Here is a 25,868-nt window from a genome sequence, read left to right as displayed (position 1 = left end):
CGGACTGCTATTGGGCTGTGTATGTTCTGATGACACATATGTGCTTTCATTGTAATGTTGATAAATAGTTATTTCTTATAAATAGTATACATTTCCAATTTGGATATTTAAACCCACATATTTTTTGACATTTCAGGTAGAGCTGTCTGGGCAGTCCTTGACCATTATTCTGACTTAGTTTCCCATCCTTTCCTTCTTTAAGCTGATGTCATTGATCGTATGTCAGAATTGAATTATATAGAACTCCTAAGGCTTTCAACTGGCTGATTTTCCAAAAGTAGCGCTCTAAGCCTTCTCAGGCAATTTTGGGTGGATTCCAGCTATAGACTAACTGCTGGCTAATTAGTCCATTAAGCCAGCAATTCTCAACCTGTGGGTCATGACCCCTTTGGGGATCGAATGGCCCTTTCACAGGGGTCGCCCGATTCATAGCAGTAGCAAAATTACAGATCCAAAGTAGCAACGAAAATAATTTTATGGTGGGACATGAGGAACTGTATGAAAGGGTCACGGCATCAGGAAGGTTGAGAACCACTTCATGAAGCTTTCATCCAGGGTCTTTGTTTCCATCTTTAGAAGAATCAAAACTCCCATTTTTTCTGTGGTTGCCCCAAAGTTACCTTTTCTTTACAGATTCCCAAGTAAGATAATAAATACTGTGGTATTTATTTTGTGTGTATCAAATTCAAACTCACTGCCATCAAGTCGGTTCTGTCATAAAACAACCGTATAGGACAGGGTCGAACTGCCCCTGTGGGTTTTTGAGACTAATTTTTTATGGAAGTAGAAAAGCTGTTCTCCCGTGGAGTAACTGGTAGATTCAAACTGCTGACCTTGTAGTTAGCAGACTAGCGAGTAACCACTACTCCACCAAGGTTTCTATTTATTCTATTTTATAAATACACACTTAGATGTATGTGTGTGTGTGTATAGATAATGTAAATATTTTACAATGTATATGATATTTATATTTAATGTCATAATTTGTATCATTCAAATATACATATTTGAATTATGTTAGTTATTACTGCTAAACTGTACTTAATATGTTTTAAGTCTCTCTGTAAAGCTATATTTTAAGAATACCTAAATATTTAGGCAAACTTTTATCTGACTTTTAGATGTATTATTTACTAATTTTCTAATTACTTAGAGTTGGCTTAAAATTGCGTATCTTCCATAAGTGTAACAGTTAAATGTGCTAGAATAAAACATTTTGATTCAGTGATACTTTGAATTTTTCCATTTTAAAGCATCCTTCCATGGCGATTGTAAAGGGAGCTGGATTGGTTATGAAGGCAATTATAGAGGTGAGAGGACAATTTTGAATATTGATTGCCTTATTTTCATTGAAGCTGACAAAATTACCTATTAGTTTTTTTGTAGGAAACATACAGGTTTTATGGATGAGAGAAGTGATTTTAAATCTTTATTCCACAACTAGTTTTAACTTATTTGAGAAGCAGTTCTCAAGAAGAACGAAATTGAAGTTCTTAAATAGGCAGATTGTACAGCAAATCTCTCCCTGTTCCTGTATGTTTTCTTTTATTTAAGAGAAAGGATGACGTTCTTTAGCTCTTGTTCCTTTTCAGGGACTGTAATAACTGTATTGAAATCTTCAGGTACTGAGGTTACATAGAAATACATTAAGGGGTTAGTTCAGAGCCAGGTGATAACAAATAGAAACAACAAAGAAGGGTTAGTCCCTCATGCTAAAACACAGTAGTGAACCTTGAAAGTTGGAATCTGCTTAAAAGGAAAACCTGGTATCGAAATCCTTAAACCTTATTCAAAAAGCAGGTAATACCTGCAACCAATGTTATTTTTGGGTAATTAGACATTGCCTTTTTATATATATTATTGGATTATATTGGATTATATATATTGGATTATTGTTGTATTTATAACTGTGAAATGAGTTTTTAAGAGTTAGGATGGTTTGCTGCAGATTTCTGCTTTAGGGATAATTTTACCCTTTTTCCAAAGGAAGGTGACAAAGAAATTGCTACCAAAATGCAGGAACTTGCCCTCAGTGAAGGTGCCTTACCTCGACACTTGCACACTGCAATGTTTACAATAAGCTCAGATCAAAGGATGCTTACAAATAGGTAGGTTAAATTTAATTTGCTGTAAGTTAACTTCCTGTTTAAAGAAAGTTAAGTATGTATTTGGATGAGCCAGTGTTCCATTTTCTTTCGATTCGCCTAGCCCTTCCTTTCCTTTCCTTATTGCAGGATTGTGCCCAATTGATCGTTCATTGTCCCTCCCTTTGGTTCACTGGGGGAAGAACATTTGTGTTACCTTTCCCCCAATAACCTTTGATGAGGCTCAGAACCCACAGTCGGGACTCAAATACGGAAGGACATGTCTAGAAGTTTATGGAACTAATCTGCATGCTCAGTCCTTTCCTCCTTGTTTCTGTGTGGGCATGCATATGACCCAATATGAAACCCTCTCATGGAAACTTTTCAGTTATTTTTGGACAGCATGGTACTTTAATTAACAAGTAAAAGCAGCCACCACCTTAATATCTAACTAGACTACCCTGAGTCTGCTGGATCTCTTGTAGTTAGCCATTTACTCTATGGTGAATCATCTTCTTAGAATAGTTTTTCAGATTTGAGGAAGTACATAAATCTTACTTATTTACTCCAGGATGCATGAATTCCAGCCCTTCTAACTTTTCTTTATGGATGGTTCCTAATTTGTGACCTTTTCAGATAACACAACATAGTGTATTGTGAACCATGTCATATTAGTAAAAAGTATATCAAACATTTTAATCATATTCTTGATATATCACAGTATTGTTAACTTTTAATCGAGTGCATATGTTGCTGACTCAGATTCAATTTGTGATATACTGTACTATAAATTTCCTTTTTCTATCACCTGTGTTCAGTTATTGTATGTCCTGTGTGCTGCCTTGCTAGCAGTTTGCTGCTATCTCTTAAACTTTCTGTAAATCTCCCTGGTAAATGCTAGAGTTCCAAGGTCATCTTCTGTTCTGCCTGAGAGGAGAGAAAAAGAAAAGGAAGGTATTTCCTCGGTGCTTCCTTATTAGCACTGCCAGAGACCATTTTCCATTAAAACTATACTATTTGAACATTTCATGTTAGACATTTGCTTGTTATGAGTCTCTGTATTGTAGTTTTTAGTTAAATTCTTTTCTGTGATCACTCACCGTATTGAAAAACTGTCCATTTTTAATAGAAGTACCACTTTTCATCTGCATTTGCTTTTTCCTTTACACATTGCTTTGATACAGGACTTCTCTTTTAGTTTCAATTAAAGCTACCTCAGGAGTTGCTGATGCTCCCTACTAAATGTAGAGACAGAAAGTACACATATAATTAATTTCTTTGATATGTTAGTTTCAAAGTAGACACAAAAATGAACAGTTTAAAGCTTTGTATATTTCTGTTAGAAGAGTAACGTGCAATTTATTTTTTGGTATTTTATTCTGAGACTATAACATATACATAAATAAATACATAGGACTGTAAGTGGTTATTAACCTCGTAGCTTTTATGCCCATTCTTGTCACGAATGGTAACCAGATCCCTATGAAAGTACAAATGAGTGGACATTGCATAAATAGGAGCCCTGTTCATGACGAGTTTCTAGATTAGGAGACAGATGCTGTCATGAGAATTAGGATTAATAAATGAGTAAACTGGAGGTGCAGCATGGGCCTCCATTTTCATTTTGAGCCAAAGTATACTTCTAGCTTTTATAGGGGTTGAGTAGAATAATTTCCTCTAAGTGTTTTATGTTCTCTGTTCAAACTCTTAATCTAAGAAGATTTTGTGTCCATAAGATTATATTATTACATAGTTGGTGACTATTGCTCATGTTCTGAATTTTAAAAAGAATGCCAGTTTATGATCATTGTATCAGAACATGTTCTAGCTATTTATATCACCACATCTAATCTTCATTTTTTTTCTTTCTTTAAATCCTGTAAGCTTTTTCTTACTCAGGTCCATTGAAAATTAGTAAACTTAATCTGAAATGCATTTTAATTTGGATAAAGTTTAAAAATTTTAGTAATATTTGAATTACTATTTCCAAATTACCATTAGAAATAAAATACTGATTAAAATTTTTTTACATCAGAATTATTTTCTTATTGTAGCCATATTTCGTATAGTTATGTTATTTTGTTCTTAAAAATTCCTTTCTGTTCTAGCTGAGATAAAGCAGCAAACCTTTCTCAACGTCTGCTTTTTTCAGACAGCTAAGTAGACATTTAGTGGGACTCTGGACAGCCGATAATACAACTGCTACAAACTTGTTGAAACGCATTTTGGTAAGTGGATTGAGACTGTGGAAAGATTTTTGTGTGTTCTTACACAATAAGATGCATGGTTTTTTTCCTTGTTGTTGGGTTTTAATTTTAAAGATATTTATAATAAGAATTGCCATATGATAAATGCTATCCTTAACAGCTAAATCAAAATATAAATCTATTTGGATTTTTAAGATATTTTCTTTTGTGCAATGGGTTTGAAAACCAAGCTTGCATTTTGCTTTGTTGTTTTTAGCCACCTGGCCTGCTGGCATACTTGGATAGCGCAGACCCAGTTCCTGAGAAGGATGCTGACCGGATGCATGTTAGAGATAATGTGAAAATAGCAATGGTAAATATGATTGCCTTAAATGCCCTTTCAGGATGTAAAGGTACTTACATACACTTGGAAATTTTAAGAATTTTGATTAATGACCTTACTTAAGTGGTGCTTACGTTCCACAAAACTCACTTGTTTTAAATGTACAATTCAGTAAATTTAATACCTCTATAGACGTGTGCGACTGATGCCATTTTCTAATTTTATCAGTCGAGTATGTTCTTTCTCAGCTCAACTTTTGTCATATTTAGGAAGTTTTTTCCTACTTATTACAATATGTAATGTGATATTTTGCACATAGTATATCATTGATAAATGTTGGTGAATGGGATCATTAGGAGGAGTTATGCTACGTAAGAAGATTTTTCTATAAAGATAATTGTCAGGGCTTGGCTATCCCACAGGAAATTGATAGAGAAATATCTTTCATGATAAATTACGGAAAATCATTCTTGTAAGTACGCCTTGCCCTGCCATGACTCAACCCGACTTCTCTCTCTCTACCCATCTCCCACTCGTATCTTAGTTCACCTCATTCACAAAAAACAAACTTTAAAATCTAACTGGAAAAATTTGGTACCCCAAATATAATTTATTATACAAATATTTTACCTTGTTTCTTCACTGAGTCCTAACAGCCAGTATTTATTTTATCATTAAAACAGATTGTGTGATGTAGTCTTTCTTAGGTTTTTTATTTTTAAACAAAATTTACAAACAAGCTATAATGAATTTCAACATTACTTTATAGGATCAATATGGAAAGTTCAGTAAAGTTCCTGAGTGGCAAAGACTAGCTGGAAAAGCTGCTAAAGAAGTTGAAAAGTTTGCCAAAGAAAAAGTGGATCTTGTGTTAATGCACTGGAGAGATAGAATGGGCATTGCTCAAAAAGAGGTAAAACAAAATGAAGAAAATCTACTTGCAAACTTCTGGCCCTTCTGTGTAATTTAAGTCTTCAATTCTTGCTACTCAGCCAGGTATTTCTGATCGAACACCTGAAGCTTAAAAAGCAATGTCCTGGTTTGTACATTTATGTAAATGTTACTTAATTTATAATCTGTAGTTTAATTATCAGGACTTTAGGTGTTTATATGAAATTCAATATAAAATCCAACTATTAGTTTTCCGTACGTCACTCGCATTTCCCATAATTTATTATTCATATGTGTCATTTCCTTTGCTGAACTTCTGTGTATAGCTACAAAAATAACATGATACTTTTTGCTTAGCTTTTAACCAGCAAACGTTTTGAATAAAAAGACTTACATTTAAGATCAACCTTATTGTGGATAATTAAAATACTCAGTATTGGCTCCTCAGACCAATGCTAACTCTAAAATACTTTTAGTCTTATTCTTCTGCTTGTAGTTTACTATAAAATCTAATTTAGCAGTGCACATCCTTCTATTTAAGATGGTTTGTACTGTGCTTAAGAACAGGATAGGAAATCCTGAAAAAGCCATCTATGTCCAGTACTTTTTCTTAATGACAGGCATTTTTGTACTAGCCATCTTTTTGCGTGTGAAAGGTTTCCTTATTCGGTGGGAATTATCAAAATAACTGTGAAACATGGTTTGCTTATGGATTTCCAGAATATCTAAACATAAGACATTGATTATAACTGAACAACAGATACTATACTATTGCTTGTCTGTTCAAAATTTGGGCAATCTTTGGTTCTGTAGAATTTGGGCATAGCAGATTAATGTTCATTTGTATGAATGCTGTATGTCATATAAAGAGTCGATTTTTTTTTTGTAATCCAAGTGAGGGGGTTTTTGTTTTTGTTTTTTGTGGATAATCTTACAGCTCAAAAGTATCAAGCATATTTGTACATATGTTGCTATCATTATTAAGAATTGATTTTTGGTGGAAACTTTTTTCTGTTTCATCATTATTGAATTTTTTGTTTCTTTGGGTTTATTTTGTATGGTTTTCAGTATATGAAAACCAGGATGGGTAAGTCTATAGAGTTAGTGACTGGATTAATGGTTTCTTGGGGGCACGCAGGAGATTTGGGGGCGGGATGGGGAACTAATAACATTGAATACACGAAAGAAGAAAATGTCCTCAAATTGTGCTAATGATTGTACAACTTCCTGATATGATCGAACTATTGAATTATATGATATGTGGATTATGTGCTACTAAATTGGAAAGAAAAGTCCAAATGCCAAAAAAAAAAAAAAAGAATTGTTAAGCCACCATCCTTCAAGTAACTAACTAGATAGGAAAATAATTCAGAACGTTGAATTGGTTTTCCTACATCTGAACCTGGTTCTATAATTTTGAGAATAAGTTTTGGCATTAGACTTCATATGTAACATCTAGCATAAGATTGAACATAAAGCTATTTTTGAAATACAGATACTATATTTAAAGAGTCAGAGGGAAAAAAATGTATTTTTCAACACCAATAATATGTTTTTGTTATTTACTATATGGACTTCTTGAAAAATTGAAACACAACATGATACCAAATAGATAATGCTGATCAAGAAATTATTTTGTTAGTATGAACTGCTTATCAATGTAGCTAAGGTATTAGTTAATGTTAAATTTATTTCCTTAGGAAGCTGTGAATAGTTTTTATGACATTTTATTCATAGAAATACTAGTAACAAAATGTAGAATCAGCATGTACTATAGTCTAACATTGTAAAGATTAACTTTCTAGTCTTAAATGATCCATGTTGCTTATATAATCAGGACATTTATAAGGTTAGTTCCATTTGTAGCTAATGTTCATGTTGGAATAGCAGTAACTTCTGGCTAATGGATAAAATGGACTTTTTTCCTATTTTTGTTATTTTCAGTTCAGGGGTTTTTAGCCCATATCTCTTAATCAGTTTAGTTTACGGATTAGATACATGGTTATCTTTTTGTACATCGCGTTTATATTTCCATTGCTTTAGATTGCAATGAAATCCTTAGGAAATGACTTTGAAGAAGGTACTGCTTTAATTGCAAGTATTAAGGGAAGAATATCACTACAACCTAATCTCGGAATTGTTTATGTGTTTTTTTTCCAACAAATAGGTCTTAATATATTTCAAGTTTATTTGCTTTTTAAATTTTAGTGCTAAGTATATCTGTGCTCCTTTTAGATCATCTATTCTTTTTCAGATTGATTTTATGTAATTTGCCATTTCTTTAATGAAGTTAATAGATTTTCAATTTTTAAATCTATATTTCTAGGCGCCCTGGTGGCCTGGTGGGTTACGAGCTGGGCTGCTAATCACATGGTCAGCAGTGTGGAACCACCAGCCACTCCCTGGGAGACAGATGAGGCTTTCTGCTCCCACAGAGTTACTGTCTTGGAAACCTCCCGGGGCAGTTCTACTCTGTCCATAGGACCACTATGAGCCAGCATCAACTCAATGGCATTTAGTTTACCTTTGATAGTTCTACTTTTTATTTTTATCACATTGAGAATTTAGATTTTCAGGTCTTGACATGTCTATGCATTTTTTTATGGGGTAGAGATTCTTAACCTCTGATATGCTTCAGGGGCTCACTGAAATCTCCCCTCCAGTTGTCAACCTTACCATGTGTATCTTTGTGTACGGATGGGGCTGAAGCTTCTGTTCAGATCCTCAAGTTTTAAATTCATAATTGCCCAAAAGTTTGAATGCTAAACTTAGAGATGCAGGTGGGCCTTTCTCTTCTTAAAGTGAAGGTGACTTATATTGATGGCACCCATGTGAAATTTGTATAACAGGTACAGCTGAGCTGATCTAGAGTTGCTCTTATTTTAATTTCCTTTCAAATTTGTCCTTTTTTACAATTGTATTCAGGACAGGAACAATCTGGTGAGTTTAAGTCCTTGCTACATGTGTGAAATATATTATTCAGCTGCTTGGCATGTGGAGTCATCTTTGATATTCTTTGTCTAATAAATGAGAGTCTTCACATGTGTCTGAACATAGATACTTATTTCTTCTCCATTAGCTATTGTCATTTGCACTTCTTCTCTTGGCCTGGTATCAGTTTGATAACCTGTGACTTTTTTTGCATTTATTGTTTTCCCATGCTTTTTGATTAATTAACTGCATGTAAATGTTTAAGTCACTGTACTTGAGTTAGAAATTTTATTAGTGAACATTCCAAAATAGTGTTGAAACAGAACTTTACTTGGAAAATATTTCAGTAGTGCTCTATAGTGATAGATTCTGGCAATATGTGATACAGTGATGCTGTATCAATGCTGTATGTTTGTATCTTAAAGGTTTCAGTTGCTTCATTGATTTTGTTTCTGCCAACATTTAATGAAGGAAATGTTTCCTGCCACTAATGAAGTACTGATCTACCTTGTTTGGTAACCTCAGATTGAACCCTATGAAGGATTTTTTTGTTTGTTTGCTTTTTTCCCCCCAGAATATCACACAAAAGCCAGTAGTTCTTCGAAAGAGAAGACAAAGAATAAAAATAGAAGCCAATTGGGATCTCTTCTATTACAGGTAAACATTGGGCCTCTTTTATAGCATAGTTTAAATTTATCGTTGTTGTCACAGGAATCTTGTCAGCTTCCCGTCTCTGGAATTACTGTCTTGTGCCTCAGACCCTTTCATGTTATCGAGTATAGGATCTGGAACTGTTCGAGTTGCTCCGAATAATGTTGTTTCCATTATTCCATAAGATTAAGGCTTTTTTAGCATGTTGATATGGTAGTCTGAGGATCTAAGTTTACCTTAAACATTTTTATTAGGGCTTAGAAATGTCTACTCTAAAGTACTTTATTAAGACTTGGACATTATTATGCATTTCCTCTAATCCTTGATGGAAATAGAGCCTTAAAAAAGGTGGGTGAACAAAACATAAGGGGACTTCTAGGAAATGAGTAACTAAGTCAGCTGGCCTCATGTGTATTTTCAGCTTTTCTATACAAGTACCTGCTACTTCTCCCATCTGGTACTGCCCTAGTCCCCTCCCTGTCCTCAGGATGGACACCTCACACAGAAGGATGTTGAAACAAACATATTGGAGTAGTTGGTAAACTCTCTTTGAGATAGCGCACATGGCTTAGTCTGCAAATTGTTAAATTAGTTTACTTACCTGATTATAGCTTCACTGATATCTAATATAACAGAAAAATTTGATGCAAAAACTCCCCACAGTACTTTTAAAGTACATATAAGGATAAAATATATTGTATGGCCTATGCATACTACATATGCACAGTATAGTATGCAGGTACTGTGTTTTTCTTCCTTGTGAATTATCTCCACAATTGTATTCATAAGATTTTCTTGGAACGCTGAAATCAGACTTTATAGAGGATTGCAGATTCCTCCATTCAACCCGAGCTCAGACATGTGCCCAAATCAATTATAATAGTTCAGCTGCCCACAGTTTCAAGGACGATATTTTGACAACCCTTGGTCATAACTTAAGGAAGTTTAGCAGTATTCATTTCTTGGGTTCTTTACAAGGTTCTAATCTAAAATGCTCCTCATCTCAGACACTCCATGCCCAATAATCCGTAAATTCTTATCCCAAACAGAAATTAGTTATCTGACAATAGTGTTAATTTCCGACTGGAATTTGGGTAGGAATAAACAGTGAAATTGAAATAGCAATTTGTTATTTTAATAGTCACGAAGATTTGTTTTATAGTGTAGGTTGCGTCCCCCCTACACATATGCAATTTAATATTTAAAAATTTCAAACATACAGAAAAGGTGAAAGGATTGTATAGTGAATTCTGTATGTCCACGTTCCACCAAGACTATGACATTAACACTTTACTTGTTTTATAGATTTTAGTCTATTTTATACTTGCTAAAGTTCATGAATCCCACTTTCTTATTACAGGATTATTGTAGGATGTATTAAGGAATCTCTGTTGATTTTATTTTAATGTTTGTTGCTTCCTGACTGTTTTCTTCTTATATATGTATATCCAGGTTTAGTCATGACCATGCCAGATCAAACCTAATTTGGAATTTCAAAACACGAGAAGAACTAAGAGATACTCTTGAATCTGAAATGAGAGCATTTAATATTGATAGAGAGCTAGGTAGTGCTAATGTCATCTCATGGAATCATCATGAATTTGAGGTAAAGTTCAATTTTTGCAGTATATGGATCTCTTTTTTTTAAGCATGCCTTTTCTTTTTTGTTGTTGTTTTTTGAAGTTTTCTCTTTTTAAACATAACATCAGCCTTTGCTTTCCATGTAGCTGAAGTGATCTTATCAAGTCTGGAAGCTTCACATGTTTTTAGTATTTTCTTATGGCTCCTAGATTGTCACCTGCTTTGACTTTCTTCCTATTATCAGGGTATCTAATAAGTATTAGATTCTTCCTATTATCTGGATATCTAATACGTATTCAAAATTGCTCTTCTGTTTTTTTCCCAAACTGATTTTTCTGTCATTTTTCCTCATCTTCACTAATAGCCATAAAATAATAAAAAACCCAAACCCTCTACCACTGATTCAATTCCAACTCATAGCAAACCTTATATATAGGGTTTCCCAGGCTGTAAATCTTTATGTGAGCAGATAGCCTCACCTTTCTCCCATAAGAGACTGGTGGCTTTAAACTGCTGACCTTGCTGTCCAGCGCTTACCCGACAGTACCACAAGGACTTCACTAATGGTACTCTATTCAGTATCATTGAATAATTTTTTCTCTCATGGTCCAGATCCAGTTAGCAAAACCTTCAGAGTTTATCCAGAAGTTGGGTCTCATCTCTGTTGGGTTGTAGCAATAACATTACTGCTTCTTTCCTTGCCTTCCTACAATCTGTTGTCAGGCTATCGACAACAGCAGCAGATTCTTGTCACTCTTTTCAAAGGCCTCTGGGGCTCTTAATGCTTTCCATCTCACAAGGTTCAAGACAGGGTCTGTACTCCCATCTCCACCTATTCACCCTTTTTCAAATTCCTCTAGCCACACTGATTTTCCTGAAGACATTAGATTTATGTTCTTTCTTCAAGACCTTTCTCAAACTGTTTCCTTTGTCTAGAATCTTCTTATTTCTGTATAGCATAGCTTATTTTCTTATTTACCTCTGCTCTTGTATTGAATATCATCATCTGAGTTAACCAGGTTAAAAATGAAACCTCTTTACAGACACATTTTTCTCTGTTATTTCCTATGAGTTATGTCTACAGCATTTATTATTACCCAATTAGCATATATATATTCTACTTTTAAATTTGCTACCCCCATGATGGGGGGAGTTTTAATATGCTTGTTTTCCACTAAATAACCAATGTCTAAGCTAGTTGTGTCACACAGCTTACGGTTTTGAATGAATGAATGTTTAGAATTTGCAGAAAGAAAATGAAATGGATATGTATGTGCTTTTTTATATATAGCTTATGTTTTAAACATAAGTTACTTTAAGGTTTGGGGAAAGAATTAAGATAATCAGCTTAGGGGGTCAGGAGATTTCCAGTTTTTAATTATTTACAAATCCTTCTTTGAGACATCCTGCATAAATGAGTGCAGAGGTCATGGTGTCCATCTCCTGATCTTGGTCTTCTCCCTAATGTATTGCCTACAAAGAGTGTCCTGTCTAATTGGACATGCAAGGATGAATACTGTACAAAAAATATATAAGATATAGTGCAGTGTTGGTTGTAAATCTTGGTATAGTAAGAGGTTGGGTGCTGTAGGTAATTGGAAGACCTGGAGTAGCTTGTCTGAGGTGGGCAAATGCTAGTGATGCAGTTGGAATATGACAAGCCACGAAAGGAATGAAGCAGGTTACACTGTTCTTTCTTTAAAAGCAAAACATCTTCAGCCTTCCTTGGCACCATGTAGTTCTATAACCATTGGAACTGACAAGTTTAATATTTGAAAACTTGGTATATAATTCTCATTGTTAGCAGTTAGCTGAGGTAGTAGTACGTAGTATGGGTAATAATGAATTACCAGATGTTTTCAGGAATTATATGTTTTTTCATATATCATACAATTTAATTGTCATATTAAGAATATTTGTACAATTATCACCTCAGATTTCGTATGCAGAAAGTCATACAAAACAAAACACAATCTTACAAAGTCATACAAAACAAATGAGCGAAAAACACCAATAATAACTAGACCAGGAGTCCTCAAACTGTGGCCCGCCAAGGACATTTATGTAACCCACCGGGTGTTTTTGCCTGTTTGTTTTTTTTACTTCAAAATAAAATATGTGCAGTGTGCATAGGAATTTGTTCATAGTTATTTTTTAAAACTACAGTCCGGCCCTCCAACGGGTCGGAGGGACAGTGAACTGGCCCCCTGTTTAAACAGTTTTAGGACCCCTGAACTAGACAAAGCATAGAAAAAGCTCAATCAAAGAGAAAGAAGATAATAAAAGTTGAAACAACTTTAAAATTCATGAAAAGGGAGATGAAATGATAATAGGTATTATAATAGGGTATTACATTTTAATCTACATCTGCCGCAATCAATTTTACAATGCTATCTGTCTGATAGCAAGGCTGTTCACATCCCTCAACTGTGGTCAGAGGGCATTAACCAGAGGCTTAAGCCCTGTGGGGACCTTGTGAATGTATTTTGAGCATTCGCTGTCATCCACAACCTTCTGCAAACCAGGTGTTCACAATTTAAGCTTTGATAACATTTCCTTCTGTAGATTTTATTATTTACAATCCTTGCATCACACAGGCTGGTGTGCTTACTTCCATGTGGACTTAGTTGACACTTCACTTAGACAAATAACACCTTGTTTGAAGACAAGCCTTTAAGACCCCAGATGCTATTCTTTCTGGTAGCTGGGTACCATCTGGTTTCTTCACCATACTTTGCTGTAGCACCCATATCTTCATGAGGAGGGTGAGCATTGAGTAGGGCTACATCATAAGAACTAAATCTATTTATTTATGGTTTCTAGATGTCTCTGGTTCACTTTAGAGACATCATTATTATTTTATGATAGAGAATATTACCAATAATTCCCCTGGTACAGAATGTAAATTCTATTGATTGTGTAATTAATTTAGCCAGTGGTACAGAATTTCAAACACTGTTAAGAAAAGGAAATTATGTAAGTGTAGGCCAGGTTCAGACAGCAATACATGGATTACTGACTTAAACAGACTAAACTCGTCTTAGATGGTAGGATACTGTTTACACAAACTGAAGTTGGAGATTGGACAAAACTTCAAGAACACTCATTCACAAAGGCAGAACCATGCCTACCAGGTTAATGCATGCCTTAAGAAAGAAAGCACATTAAAATAGTACATATATGGTAGTCCCAGGCCCTCATTCATTGGGCACGCTTGAAATAAAACTACCCTCAAAAACCACCGAGACCATAATTCAAAGGTATCAGTTCTTTTCTGTTTTTCCTAATTCATTTTCATACTTTTCACATACATAAAAAACAATTATAAATACTGTGGCTTGGGTCGGGCATACATCTTTGCCCTTTAATACTTTAAAGAAGTCTTGTGTAGCAGACTTGCCCGAAGCAAGGGTTCTGACCAAAGTCGGTAACTGTCAATTCCACATCTTGGGATAGCAGTCATCTGCCTCTCAACGCTAGGGCATTTCCGCCTTATATTTAAGGAAATGTATTGATTTCCTAAATCTGCTAATGATGAGTTTGAGGTAAATCCCAGTTCACTCACATGTAATTCATATATTTTATAAATTATCTTACCAAGGAAATAAGTCCTGAACAGAAAGAATTGTAACAAGCGGTTTTTGTGTGGAAATTAACAAAGCTCTGTTGTAAACTAAAATAATTAACTTTTATTAATGCAGGTTAAATATGAGTGCCTGGCAGAGGAAATCAAAATTGGAGACTACTACTTGAGATTACTCTTGGAAGAAGATGAGAATGAAGACAGTGGATCAATTAAGAGATCGTAAGCTATTCTTCACATCCTGTTATATTTATTATACTTTTGATCACACACCTGTTTTCAGTAATTTTTTTTTCCTTTTTCCTTTAGGTATGAGTTTTTCAATGAGCTGTACCATCGTTTTCTGCTCACTCCAAAAGTGAATATGAAGTGTTTATGTTTACAAGCTCTTGCTATTGTTTATGGTCGATGTCATGAAGAAATAGGACCATTTACAGATACAAAATATATCATTGGAATGTTAGAAAGGGTAAGGAACGCGTTTTCAGACAGTCATTTGTTAGTCACGGGGTGGGGGAGTTGTATGCTTTCAAATTCTCATATCTTTATGCAGGAGTAGTTTTTATGGAATCTAGCTGACTGGAAAACAGATAGTGAGCTAATATTTGTCCTTGTTAGTTTTGGGGGGTGGTTTCCCAGTAGTTTCTTTTAAATACCTTTAGTGATCTGTTTTCTCCTGTTTAAATTAAGTATGGAAGAGAGACAGATGTGTAAAAGAAGTAGTGACTTTTAGGGCCATCGTTACTGCCGGCTTTCCCTCGGCCCCAGGAACAGAGAGGCAGAGTCACCGAGGCTGCAAACCACAAGGGAGTGTATTGACTAGCTCGAGCTAGGGCCCAAGTCCCAGAGCACCAACGCAGTGGCCTCCTCCGAGACGAGGACCCCGGCCTGGGGCACAAGCCCAGTTTTCATACTTTTCACAGGTTGCATAAACTGGTTGAAACTATTCCCCCTCACCCTCCCATAGTTCAATGACTTCATCTGGAGACAATTGGTTGTGAAGGTCCTTTTGGTTCACTGGCTCCACTCTCGGGACGTTCCAGTTGTGGTCACTCAGAACTTTCCAGGTGTGGTCAGAGTCATTGTGATCACTCGAACCTTTCCAGGTGTGGTCAGCGTCATTTCGGGGGAGAGGGTGACTTTGTTAGAGAAATGAAACTTAAAGCTGGAAAAATGAAACTTAGGCCTATTTTAAGAGGCTCGACCTGTCATGGAATCACTGCTGCCTTACATTCCACCCTTTTTCCTGCACCTACGAGCATTCTTGCTCATGAACAGGGTTGTGCATTTCCCCCATTTGCAGACTGCATTCATGGCCGAGCCCCTGATATTGCTGTCGCTGCTCCATTAGTTGTACAGTGTTAACTCGCTCTTTTACAAAGCTAATTAATCTATTTAAAATGCATGGTCCGAAAGTAAGAATGAGCAGGAGCACAATTAGGGGCCCCAATAATGTGGAGAGCAAAGTAGTTAACCAAGGGGAGTTGTTAAACCAAGACTCAAACCACCCTTCTTTCTGCTCGCGTTCTCGTTTTCGCTTTGCCAGTCCCTCTCTGACTTGAGCCATGGATTCTCTAACTAATCCAGTGTGGTCGGCGTAGAAACAGCACTCCTCTCCTAGGGCTGCAAATAGCCCCCCCTGTTGGAGGAACACTAGGTCCAACCCCCTTCTGTTCTGTAGCACCACCTCAGACAAAGAGGTTAGGGACTTTTTTTAGATGGGAGATGGATTTCTTAGTCCTGGCTATATCTTTATTTATAGCTGCTCTTAGGGTGTTGAATCCTCTGTGCTGTACTGCTAAGGATGAGATGCCCGTGCCCGCTCCTATTGCACCTAGACTAAAAAGGGTTGCTAACGTAATTGCTGTAAAAGGCTCTCGTTTTCCCCTGGCTAGCACGTTACCTGCTGCGCCTCGTGTCCATGCATCATGCATTACTTTTTTCTTGGTGGTAAATAACCTTTGGGAACACTAAGACCATGATGCAAAACTTCATTGATTCATTAAAGACAGACAGACTAAGACATGGAGTCAATCCGGTTTTAGAGCATACCCACCACCCATTGAGCGACGAAACTATCCATTTTATTCCACTTCTCCGGTTTGCCGAAGGGAAAACTTCATGTTCTGCTAAGCCAAGCATTCTTAAGAACAATTTACATTTTGCTCCTGGACTTCCATACTTCCTTGTACTTGTTTTCAATGGCCTGTCCAAATGCCAAACCACAGAGGAGAAGAGCACACAGGTTATGAGAAATCTTAACCATTTCAAGACTAAGGCGCAGATGGCCTCCAACACTGTATGTTCTTTTTGCATTGAATACACTGTTTCCATTTTGAAAAAGTTCTTAAATTATGTGGGGCTCATGGATACTTGTCCAAGCTTGTGGCCCAAGAACCAGAGGGTGGGCAGCAGGAAGATGGCAGGGTCAGGAGAGACTGAGCTCTTCCAGTGCCTCCATCCATTTATTGGACACAGTCCATAACTCCCCAATGAAACTCATTTTTCAGCTAATTGGCTGCTCAGATCAGATCACAAAGTGGAAGGTGCTTGCATAAATAGCATTATTTATTAACCATCACACTATTTATACTCTTAATTATCTTACAAGGGAATCTTGCTATGTAGATTCAAAAACTGATTCAGAAGAAATTCCCGAAACATGCTGAGGAAGTATGACAAGTCGGGCAAAGCTCCTTATTGTTTGCTGTCCAGTTAGACTAGATTACGCTGCTGTTGTTGCTAGCCATTCAAGTTGGTTCCTACTCACAGCGACCTTATTTACAGAAGAATGAAATACTGCCACTCCTGTACTATCCTCCTATTGTTCCTGTGTTTGAGTCCATTGTTGTAGCTGATGTGTCAGTCCAGCTCATTGAGGGTCTTATGCTTCTTTTGGAATTAATCTATGAAGCATGATGTCGTTTCCTTCCCCAGGGCATCCAAAGTATGTTAGACAAAGTCCTGTTATCCATGTTTCTAAGCAGTACTTTGGCTGTACTTCTTCCAAGGCATTTATTCTTATTTTATGGTACTTTCATTATTCTTTACCAATACCATAGTTCAAGGTATCAGTTCTCTGGTCTTCCAAATTCATCATCACACTTTCACATACATTGCTCTTTAGCACTTTTAAGAGGTCTTCTATAGCAAATTAGCCTAGTGCCTTATGTCCTCTTGACTGTTGCTTCAGTGAGTTGTGGAAGCAAGTAAAATTAAATCTTTGACAAATTCAATCATTTCTCTGTTGTTCATGATGTTGCTTTGGTCCCATTGTGATGATTTTGGTTTTCTTTACACTGAGTTATAATCCATACGGAAGGTTGTATTCTTGGATCTTCTTTAGTAAGTGCTTCATATCCTCTTCACTTTCAGCCTGCCAGATTATGTCATTTGTATATCAAAAATTGTCATAGAGCCTTCCTCCAATATTAATGCCATGTTCTTCCTAGAGTCTAACTTCTCAAATTACTTGCTTAGCATACAGATGGATTAACATATAGTGACAGGATACAACTTTGATACACACTGTTAGGTGAGTAACAAACATATATATCAACTTGTTATATATGTAAATCTAAAAATATGTAATCGAGAAATATGTAAGCTCTATATATCGAGAAAGAAATTTGTATCAAGGAAGGGGCTCGACCCAGTCCAGTTTAAGTCCAAGGGTCGCAGGCTAGCTGGAGGCCCTCTAGACTCATGCAACTGCCAGCTGATGAAGCCAGAAGACGAAGCTGGAAGCTGGGGGATTACAAACCAGTGAGTGCAGTCATGTGGATTCAGAGTCTACAGGAACACAGCAGGATGCTAGCAGCACCCAAGGTCATTGGACCACATGGGCTGCCAGTCCCAGACAAGAGACATGGGACCCACTCAAGCAGGAAGGATGGGGTTAAGAGAGAGCAAGAAGTTCTCCACAGCATCTCATAAAAGGACCATATCCCCCAAGGACAACTCGTAAGTTTCTGACCCAGTTGATAAGTTAGATTCCACTGCTACCTTCACACAGTGCAAGTTGACAAAAATCCAGTCATCACACATAGCTTTCCTGATGTTAAACCCCCTTGTTCTGTTTGAATTGACACCCCTTTTGGTCTGTGTATAAGTTTTGCATGAGCACAATCAAGCAGTCTGGATTTCCCATTCTTCAGCGTGCTATCTATAACTTGTGATGATTCACACAGTCAGTTGCCTTTGTATAGTCGATGAAACAGGAGTAAACATCTTTATGTTATTCTCTGCTTTAGCCAAGATTCATCAGATGTCAGCAATGATGTCCCTTGTTCACGACCTCTCCTGAATCTGGCTTTTATTGTTATCAGTTTTTTTATCGATAACAATTATTTTATCGATCATAATTGCTTCATTTGTTTCTCAATTCTTCATTAACATGTTCCTTTGTGTAATATTAAGGATCAATAATTTCCACATTCTGCTTGATCACTTTTCTTCCTGTCCTTTCAATTCCTGGAGCCGTAGCTTCTATTAATGCCTTCAGTTCAGCTTAGACCTCCTCCTCCATACAGTGGCTCCTGAAGTAAACAGCAACAACTTATTTTTTGTATAGTAACTCTATTGTTTCTATCTTTTTTTAGTGCTTCCTGTTTTGCTCAGCATTTTGCTTATAGAATCCTTCAGTATCACAACTCAAGGTGCGGGGTGTTTTCTAGGTTCTTTCAACTTGAGAATTGCTGAGCGTGTGTTCTTCCCTTTTGAGTTTCTAACTAGGTGTTCACACATTTCATTGTGATATCATACTTCGTCTTCCTGAGCTGTTTGAAATCTGTTCGACTCTTTTACTTCTTTTTTTCCATTTGCTTTAGCTACTCTATATTCAAGAGCAAGTGTGAGAGTCTCTTTTGAAATCCATTTTGGTCTTTTCTTCCTTTGTTGGCTTTTTGGTGACCTTTTGCTTTCTTCGTGGATGATGTCTTTAATGTCATCCCAGAAGTTAGTGGATCTTAAATCATTAGTGTTCACTGCATCAAATCTAAATTCAGGTAGATATACTCAAAGACATTATTTGTCTCTCATTGACTTTATTTTAATTTTCTTCAGGCTCAACTTGAACTTATATATGAACATTTGATGATCTCTTTTGCAACTGGCTGCTGGCCTTGTTCTGACTAATGATATTGAGCTTCGCCATTTAATTCTAAATCACCAGTGAGCCTTCAGTAGTTGTAGCATACCATATATGCTTTAGGCAGATGATATTGTCTTCGCGATTGTGTTTGTGATGTCATTTTATGATGTATTATACATCTTTAAGTAGTCCTTGAGTGTCATTTGAACCACTTATTTGCAATTGTTTCCATTTGTACCGTTTCCCCAAAAGTAAGACACCCCCGAAAATAAGACCTACTTATAGTTTTGCCTTTCACTGAAATATAAGGCATCCCCGTGAAAATAAGACCTCCCCCAAAATAAGGCCCCCCGAAGCTACCGTAACTCTGGACTCTGGACCGTAGCGGTGGGCACCGCAGCGCAGCTGGAGCAGACAGGAATTGCAAGGTCTCTTTTAATAAAACAATAAAGAATAAATGTGTACCATATTCTTCATGAAAAAATAAGACATCTCCTGAAAATAAGACCTTTTAATATCTTTAAATATATCTACTTTTCCATGGAAATTATACTAGCTGTGTAGAAGTGAAAAAGATATAAGACAATGAGGAATTGCAATACTGTATTGATAGTCTACTATATTATTGTTAATGTGTAAAACATGGTCTTATTACTGTTGTTCAATGAGGGGTAATACCTTAACTTTTCTATTCAGTTCTAATTAGATTCTTATATTTTGTTTGATAGTGCACAGATAAACTGGAACGAGATAGGTTGATCCTTTTCCTTAACAAGCTGATCCTTAATAAGGTATAGTATTTTTACATAAACATCATTTCCACATAAATTACATTAATTTATAAGAAAATGGTAAAATCTCTGTTGGAATTAATTTTCCAGGACTGATTTTTCATCTTCTTTTTAAATGTGAAAGGTCTCTGTGCTTTAAACCCTTGGTGACCAAAGTATTCCGTATTTATACTGAATTAATTCATAATAATATTTTAAGTGAAGAATAACAAAAAAAAAAGTATCTCTAGCTAATTTTCCTATAAGGAATTTTTTTTTTGAAGAAAAACCAGTCTGTTGACATATACATTGTATACAATACAATTGAATAGTTTATATATATTTAAAGGAGTTGTTCAGTTATCACCATAATTAATTTTAGAACATTTCTTCATTCCTGAACTTACTATCATTAGTTTCCCTGTCCCCCTCCATCTTCCCTGCCATAACTCTTTTTTTTAGTTTAGTTTATTAATCTTTTTAATAGTTTTATTAAGAAGCTATTAAATCTAATTATTGTCACTATAGCTTTATCTATCCTGGATTTCATATAAAGAAAAACATGTCCAAAAAACAAGCCAATAACAAGATATAACAGAGAAAACTACAAACAAAAGCAGAAAATAATAAAAACTATAACAAAGGGTCAAAAGGGAGAAGGTGTTAAATTTTAACCTAATACCATCGACGCTAATCCACTTTCCAGTGCACTCTATCTGATAGTAGGCTTTTTACATCACTGATCAGTAGTCAGGGGAGAGTCTCCAGAAGTTTAATCCATGGGACCCTGGAAATGGGTTTGGGGCTTTTGAGTGTTACCCATAGCCTTCAGTGGGTTAATTTCTTTATATTAGGTGAAATTTTTGTCATTTAAATTTTTCACTGATTTTCAAAGACATTTTCTTAGGTTCATTTAGGTTTCTAATGAGTGAAATCAAAACTTTTTAAAAATATATTTTTGATACCAATCCCAACTTGCCTAGTTTTTATTAATGTTTTTAATTAGTAATACAAATGTTTTAAAAGGAATTATAGTTAATAAACCTTAGGATATTTTAATCAATAATTTCTAATTCTAAGAAATTGCCAGTTTTACGCTCGCTCCCCACCCTTGTTTACCAAAAAAAGGAACATTAAAAAAACCGTGGAAAATGAAAAATAAAAAAGAAGACACTTTATCCATAATTGAAGAGACACAAAGTTTATCATAGACATCATACCTGGCGCACTTTATTTGGAGATGGATGTGTGTGCGCGCGCGCGCACACACACACACAGGGGCTTCAAAATTGTTGGGAAAATTACATTTCTCTTAATTCCAATTTTCCATGAACTTTTTGAAACTTTCTCTTACATATTTTTTCCATCAAAATATTTAAGATTAAAAATGTATGTGATTTATTTGTAATATAATTGACACTTCAATAATTATCTAAGTCTGAATTTCTTTAACCTAAGCCCTGATAATGCCAAGTGCGCCTAGTTCTGTGCCACTTGTTTGTGTGGTGTGTGTAGGTACTGAAAGCCTTTTAGATAATAGTACCTATTGGAGAGAAATTTTTGAGTTACGTAAAAGTGTTTACTTTTCTCATGCAGAAAAATGTTAAGGACCTCATGGATTCAAATGGAATTAGAATCCTTGTGGACTTGCTTACTCTTGCACATCTTCATGTAAGCAGAGCTACAGTACCACTGCAGGTATGTATCTGAATTTTAAACGCTTAGTGCTTTCTAATACAATTTTAGGGTAAAACTCTCACAAACCTGAAAATATGTCGACACATGACTATGAATGTCTTTCTCAATAATTATGATGATTCTAGTCTCAGGAGATGAATTGGAGTGCAAAATAAGTGAAATCATAAGAACAAGAAATCATTAGAGCAGTGATGAAACAGTTTTATTTTTCCAGCGCGTCTTTTGTCTTTTTTTTTTAATCATTTTATTGGGGGCTTATACAACTCTTATCACAATCCATACATACATCAGTTGTGTAAAGCACATTTATACATTCGTTGCCGTCATCATTCTCAAAACATTTGCTCTCCACTTAAGCCCCTGGCATCAGCTCCTCATTTTTCCCCTTTCCTCTCTACTCCCCCCTCCTTCATGATCCCTTGATAATTTATAAATTATTGTTTTGTCATATCTTATACTGTCCGACGTCTCCCTTCACCCACTTTTCTGTTGTCCGTCCCCCAGGGAGGAGGTTACATGTAGATCCATGTAATCTGTTCCCCCTTTCCACCCCACCCTCCCTCCACCCGTCTTTTATGACATCTTTCAATGTGAATTATTTTGAGGCAATATATGATTTACACTTGGATTTATGCTAAATTCATCAATTACATACCTGGTCTTTTTTATTAGTTAAGATTTAATACATATATCATTCCATATTTTAGTCGCATCAAGTAGAATTGTACAATTGCTCCCACAGTCAGTTTCTAACCATTCTTTTCCTCCATGGGTTCCATGACATTGTCACCCTTCTCCCCTCCCCACCACTGTAAATCCCCGCCCCCGCCCCCCAAACAAAGCAAAACGAAAACTGGACTTTTAGCATTGCAGCTGTCGAGAATATGTTTTTACCTTGAGGAATCAGAGGCCAGCCAACAAGAGGGTAATCCTGCAAGTGTGTGTTGAAAGATATGCTATAGGAGGAGCCCTAATGTACCATGTGTTAGGCTGCAAACGCAAGGACAGCAGTTTAAATCCACTGGCTGCTTTTTGGGAGAAAGATGAGGCTCCCATAAAGATTTACAGTCTCAGAAATCCACAGGGCCAGTTCTACTCTGTCCTAGAGGGTTACTATAAGTCAGAAATGAGTTGAGTTTTGGAGTTAAAAAAATTGTATAGTTAGTTTATTGGTGATTGTTTCTGATGTTATGTGTTTGCTTTATTTCCTCGTGTGAGGAGGGAGTATGCTGTTGAGTTGTCATTACAAGTTGTTATTTGGATATTTAGAATATGGCCTTTTCTATGACTCCAAAACTGAGAAATCAAACTCAATGCCATTGAGTCAGTGCTAACTTAGAGCGACCCCCTATGGGCTTCCAAGACTGTAACAGTTTAAGGGAGTAGAAAGCCCAGGCTTTCTCCCTTGGAGCTGCTGGTGGTTTCGAACTGCCGACCATACAGATCTCAGCCCGTAACCACTACACCACCAAGGCTCCCTTTCTATGACCAGGTATGAATAATAGTAATTGTAATGCCTACATAGCCTGAGAGTATATCAGGTACTGCTCTGATAGGAAAATACATGATCTCTTTAAACCCTCCATTATCTGTATGAAGGGCACACCATCATTCCCATTTTATAAAGTGAAACAGGCTTAATATACAGCCCAATGCAGCTCTGCAAGTGGCAGAAGCCAGAAGTCTATGTTCTTCGCTGTTCTTCTCCATATAAATTTGTCTGCACGGTGATGGTAAATGGAAGTATTTGCAAACTATGTTATAATAAAATATTCTAACTACATAAAAATTCTTATTGTGGGTTCTCATGAAACATTGATATATAAAATAAGAATTACATGTAATGAGAGTATATTGGAACTAAATATTTAAAACCACTGGAATCTTCCTTGTTGGCATTTAACTCACTGTGTAATACAATCTAAGATGCTTGTTGAAGCTTTAATTCAGGTTTAGGGACGAGGGAGGCAGAGTGTGAACTTTTCCCCCAAAAAGAACTTCAGTATTCTGAGTAGCTGGTTTGAGATTGATGTTGAATGCTAATTTATAAAGCTGTTGGCAGTACTCTTCACTACCAGTTTCTGTGCCCTCGGACTTTATGACCAGTAGGCGAAAAGTCTATGTCTTTGAAGTTTTCTTAGATCACTAGGTGAATTTAAGAAATTGTTTACTTCAAAGGTATGTTAATAAGGGAACAGCTTTTTTGGCTGTTAGGTTAGATAATGAATCTTTAACCTATTTAAATACTTAAAAATATAGGTGAATTTCTAAAGGAATTTACCTTCTAAAAATCACCCACCCTTCTAAAAAAAAATTGTGTGCTGTAATTTTGTTTTATGACAATGTCTGTTCCCTTAGATTTTATCTTGGAAAATAACAATCTTTTAAAACCCTAGAGTAATGTAATCGAAGCTGCTCCAGATATGAAACGAGAAAGTGAAAAGGAATGGTATTTTGGCAATGCTGACAAAGAAAGGAGTGGCCCATATGGATTTCATGAGGTATGTGTCCTGGAAGCTGTTTTTGTAAAGGTCAGACTTCCTTAAACACTCTGATTTGTACACACGGAGACTTGAAGTACATTTGAACTGTGATTTGAAGTACTGTCCAAGGATGTCCATTTACAGTTCCAAGAATGCGAACAGTCCATTACCACACAAAAGTTGAGATTTCATTTCTAGAGAAAGACAAATGAAGTCAAGTCTTTAACCCCTGTGGTATAAAGCTGTTATTATGGAGGGAATACTTATATTATTTGTGAATTTCTTGTTCTATCTCCGTTCTATCAGACTATAATGCCTCTACATGGCATGAGCAGTAATTTTTAATATGCAGTCTGAAATTCATTGAAATGTGCTCATATAGTCTAAAAATTAAGGGCAGTTCTTGCTTTACAACGTTTCAAATTTTATCCTGCCCTCTTAGGCTGTGTCTCTATGAAACTTGGCTTAAGAAAATAATTTAAAAAAAAAAACGATAATAATTTTCTTGGGGTCTAAGACTTGGATATAATTTGCTCAATTTACAAATCTGCCTACTGTATTCATTATGCATTACAGTTTAGCCACCTAAATGTTGATTTTTCTTGTACTTACAGTTAAATTTTGGTCCTTGATGGATAGCCAACATGAAATAGTTGCTGCTGTTCTTGTTTTTAGTAAGAAACATGTTTATTTTTTAGTAAGAAACATGTTTATTTCATAATTGTCTATGAATTGACTTTGAAGTAGAAGTCATTTTCATTTACTTGTTTGGAACAATTATGCCTCTGCTCATTTAGATGCAAGAATTGTGGACCAAAGGAATGTTAAATGCAAAAACCAGATGCTGGGCTCAAGGCATGGATGGATGGCGACCCCTGCAGGCCATACCCCAGCTTAAATGGTGTCTGCTAGCAAGTGGACAGGCTGTCCTGAATGAAACTGACCTTGCCACCCTTATTCTGAACATGTTGATAACAATGTGTGGCTATTTTCCAAGCAGGTAAAATGCAATTATACCCTTTTATGGTTCACAGGAACTCTAAAACATCTTGTTTTCCTGATTTGTATAGGCTAGTCTTCCATAATGGTATGGATTTACTCTGGCCATTTAAAATAAAAATAAACTAAAAAATGTTCCCTTTTATATTGTGAGAATGCTGCTTTTGTCTTTTAGAGCTTCTGAGATATAAAGAAAAAGAATGAAAGAAAGTGACTAAAAGCAACTCTTGGCGACCTCAAATAATAATATAAAGTTAAGCTTCATTAGCTGTGTTCCAGCCACAGTAACAATTACATTTATGTGAATCAGACATAAATATTTTAGATAGCTCATAGCTTGTCTTTGGGAAACTGACCATAGACAGTGAGTTGGGAGTATGGGCTCCTTTGTCAGGCTGATCATTCTTGTTTAGATCTTGAGTCTTACTCCACATCTTGCCCCACTTGACTGGTGCAGGTGAGATTTTGTTTTCCATTGTAATGACAATTCATTCTTAAAAAAATATTTACATTGCCATCATTTAGTTTAATTACCCTTAAGTGTGTTTTGGAATGGAAAGTACTGAAAAGCTCACA

The 25,868-nt window shown here is 35.9% G+C and overlaps 1 protein-coding gene across 2 annotated transcripts in view; it reads left to right on the top strand.

Annotated features, from left to right (window-relative positions):
• The window catches only part of DNAJC13 (DnaJ heat shock protein family (Hsp40) member C13), a 117,095-nt gene that overhangs the window by 44,684 nt on the left and 46,543 nt on the right, over window positions 1-25,868 (top strand). The window contains exons 16-29 of one of the 2 annotated variants that reach the window (XM_030887705.2): window positions 1,254-1,310; window positions 1,987-2,108; window positions 4,237-4,312; window positions 4,548-4,643; window positions 5,383-5,526; window positions 8,430-8,444; window positions 9,010-9,092; window positions 10,539-10,692; window positions 14,369-14,472; window positions 14,560-14,719; window positions 20,071-20,133; window positions 21,709-21,810; window positions 24,207-24,311; window positions 25,091-25,293. In XM_030887705.2, coding sequence (XP_030743565.1) covers window positions 1,254-1,310; window positions 1,987-2,108; window positions 4,237-4,312; window positions 4,548-4,643; window positions 5,383-5,526; window positions 8,430-8,444; window positions 9,010-9,092; window positions 10,539-10,692; window positions 14,369-14,472; window positions 14,560-14,719; window positions 20,071-20,133; window positions 21,709-21,810; window positions 24,207-24,311; window positions 25,091-25,293 — 1,484 coding nt within the window. The remainder of the gene's footprint in view (window positions 1-1,253; window positions 1,311-1,986; window positions 2,109-4,236; window positions 4,313-4,547; window positions 4,644-5,382; window positions 5,527-8,429; window positions 8,445-9,009; window positions 9,093-10,538; window positions 10,693-14,368; window positions 14,473-14,559; window positions 14,720-20,070; window positions 20,134-21,708; window positions 21,811-24,206; window positions 24,312-25,090; window positions 25,294-25,868) is intronic. The other variant, XM_004715990.3, reaches the window with a different exon arrangement.

This window comes from Echinops telfairi, unplaced genomic scaffold (genome assembly GCF_000313985.2).
Source record: "Echinops telfairi isolate 266 unplaced genomic scaffold, ASM31398v2 ScPeMD7_7422;HRSCAF=8460, whole genome shotgun sequence".
Taxonomy (NCBI): domain Eukaryota; kingdom Metazoa; phylum Chordata; class Mammalia; order Afrosoricida; family Tenrecidae; genus Echinops; species Echinops telfairi.
The sequence above is the reverse complement of the archived record's forward strand: the minus strand, read 5'-3'. Positions and strand labels throughout refer to the sequence as shown.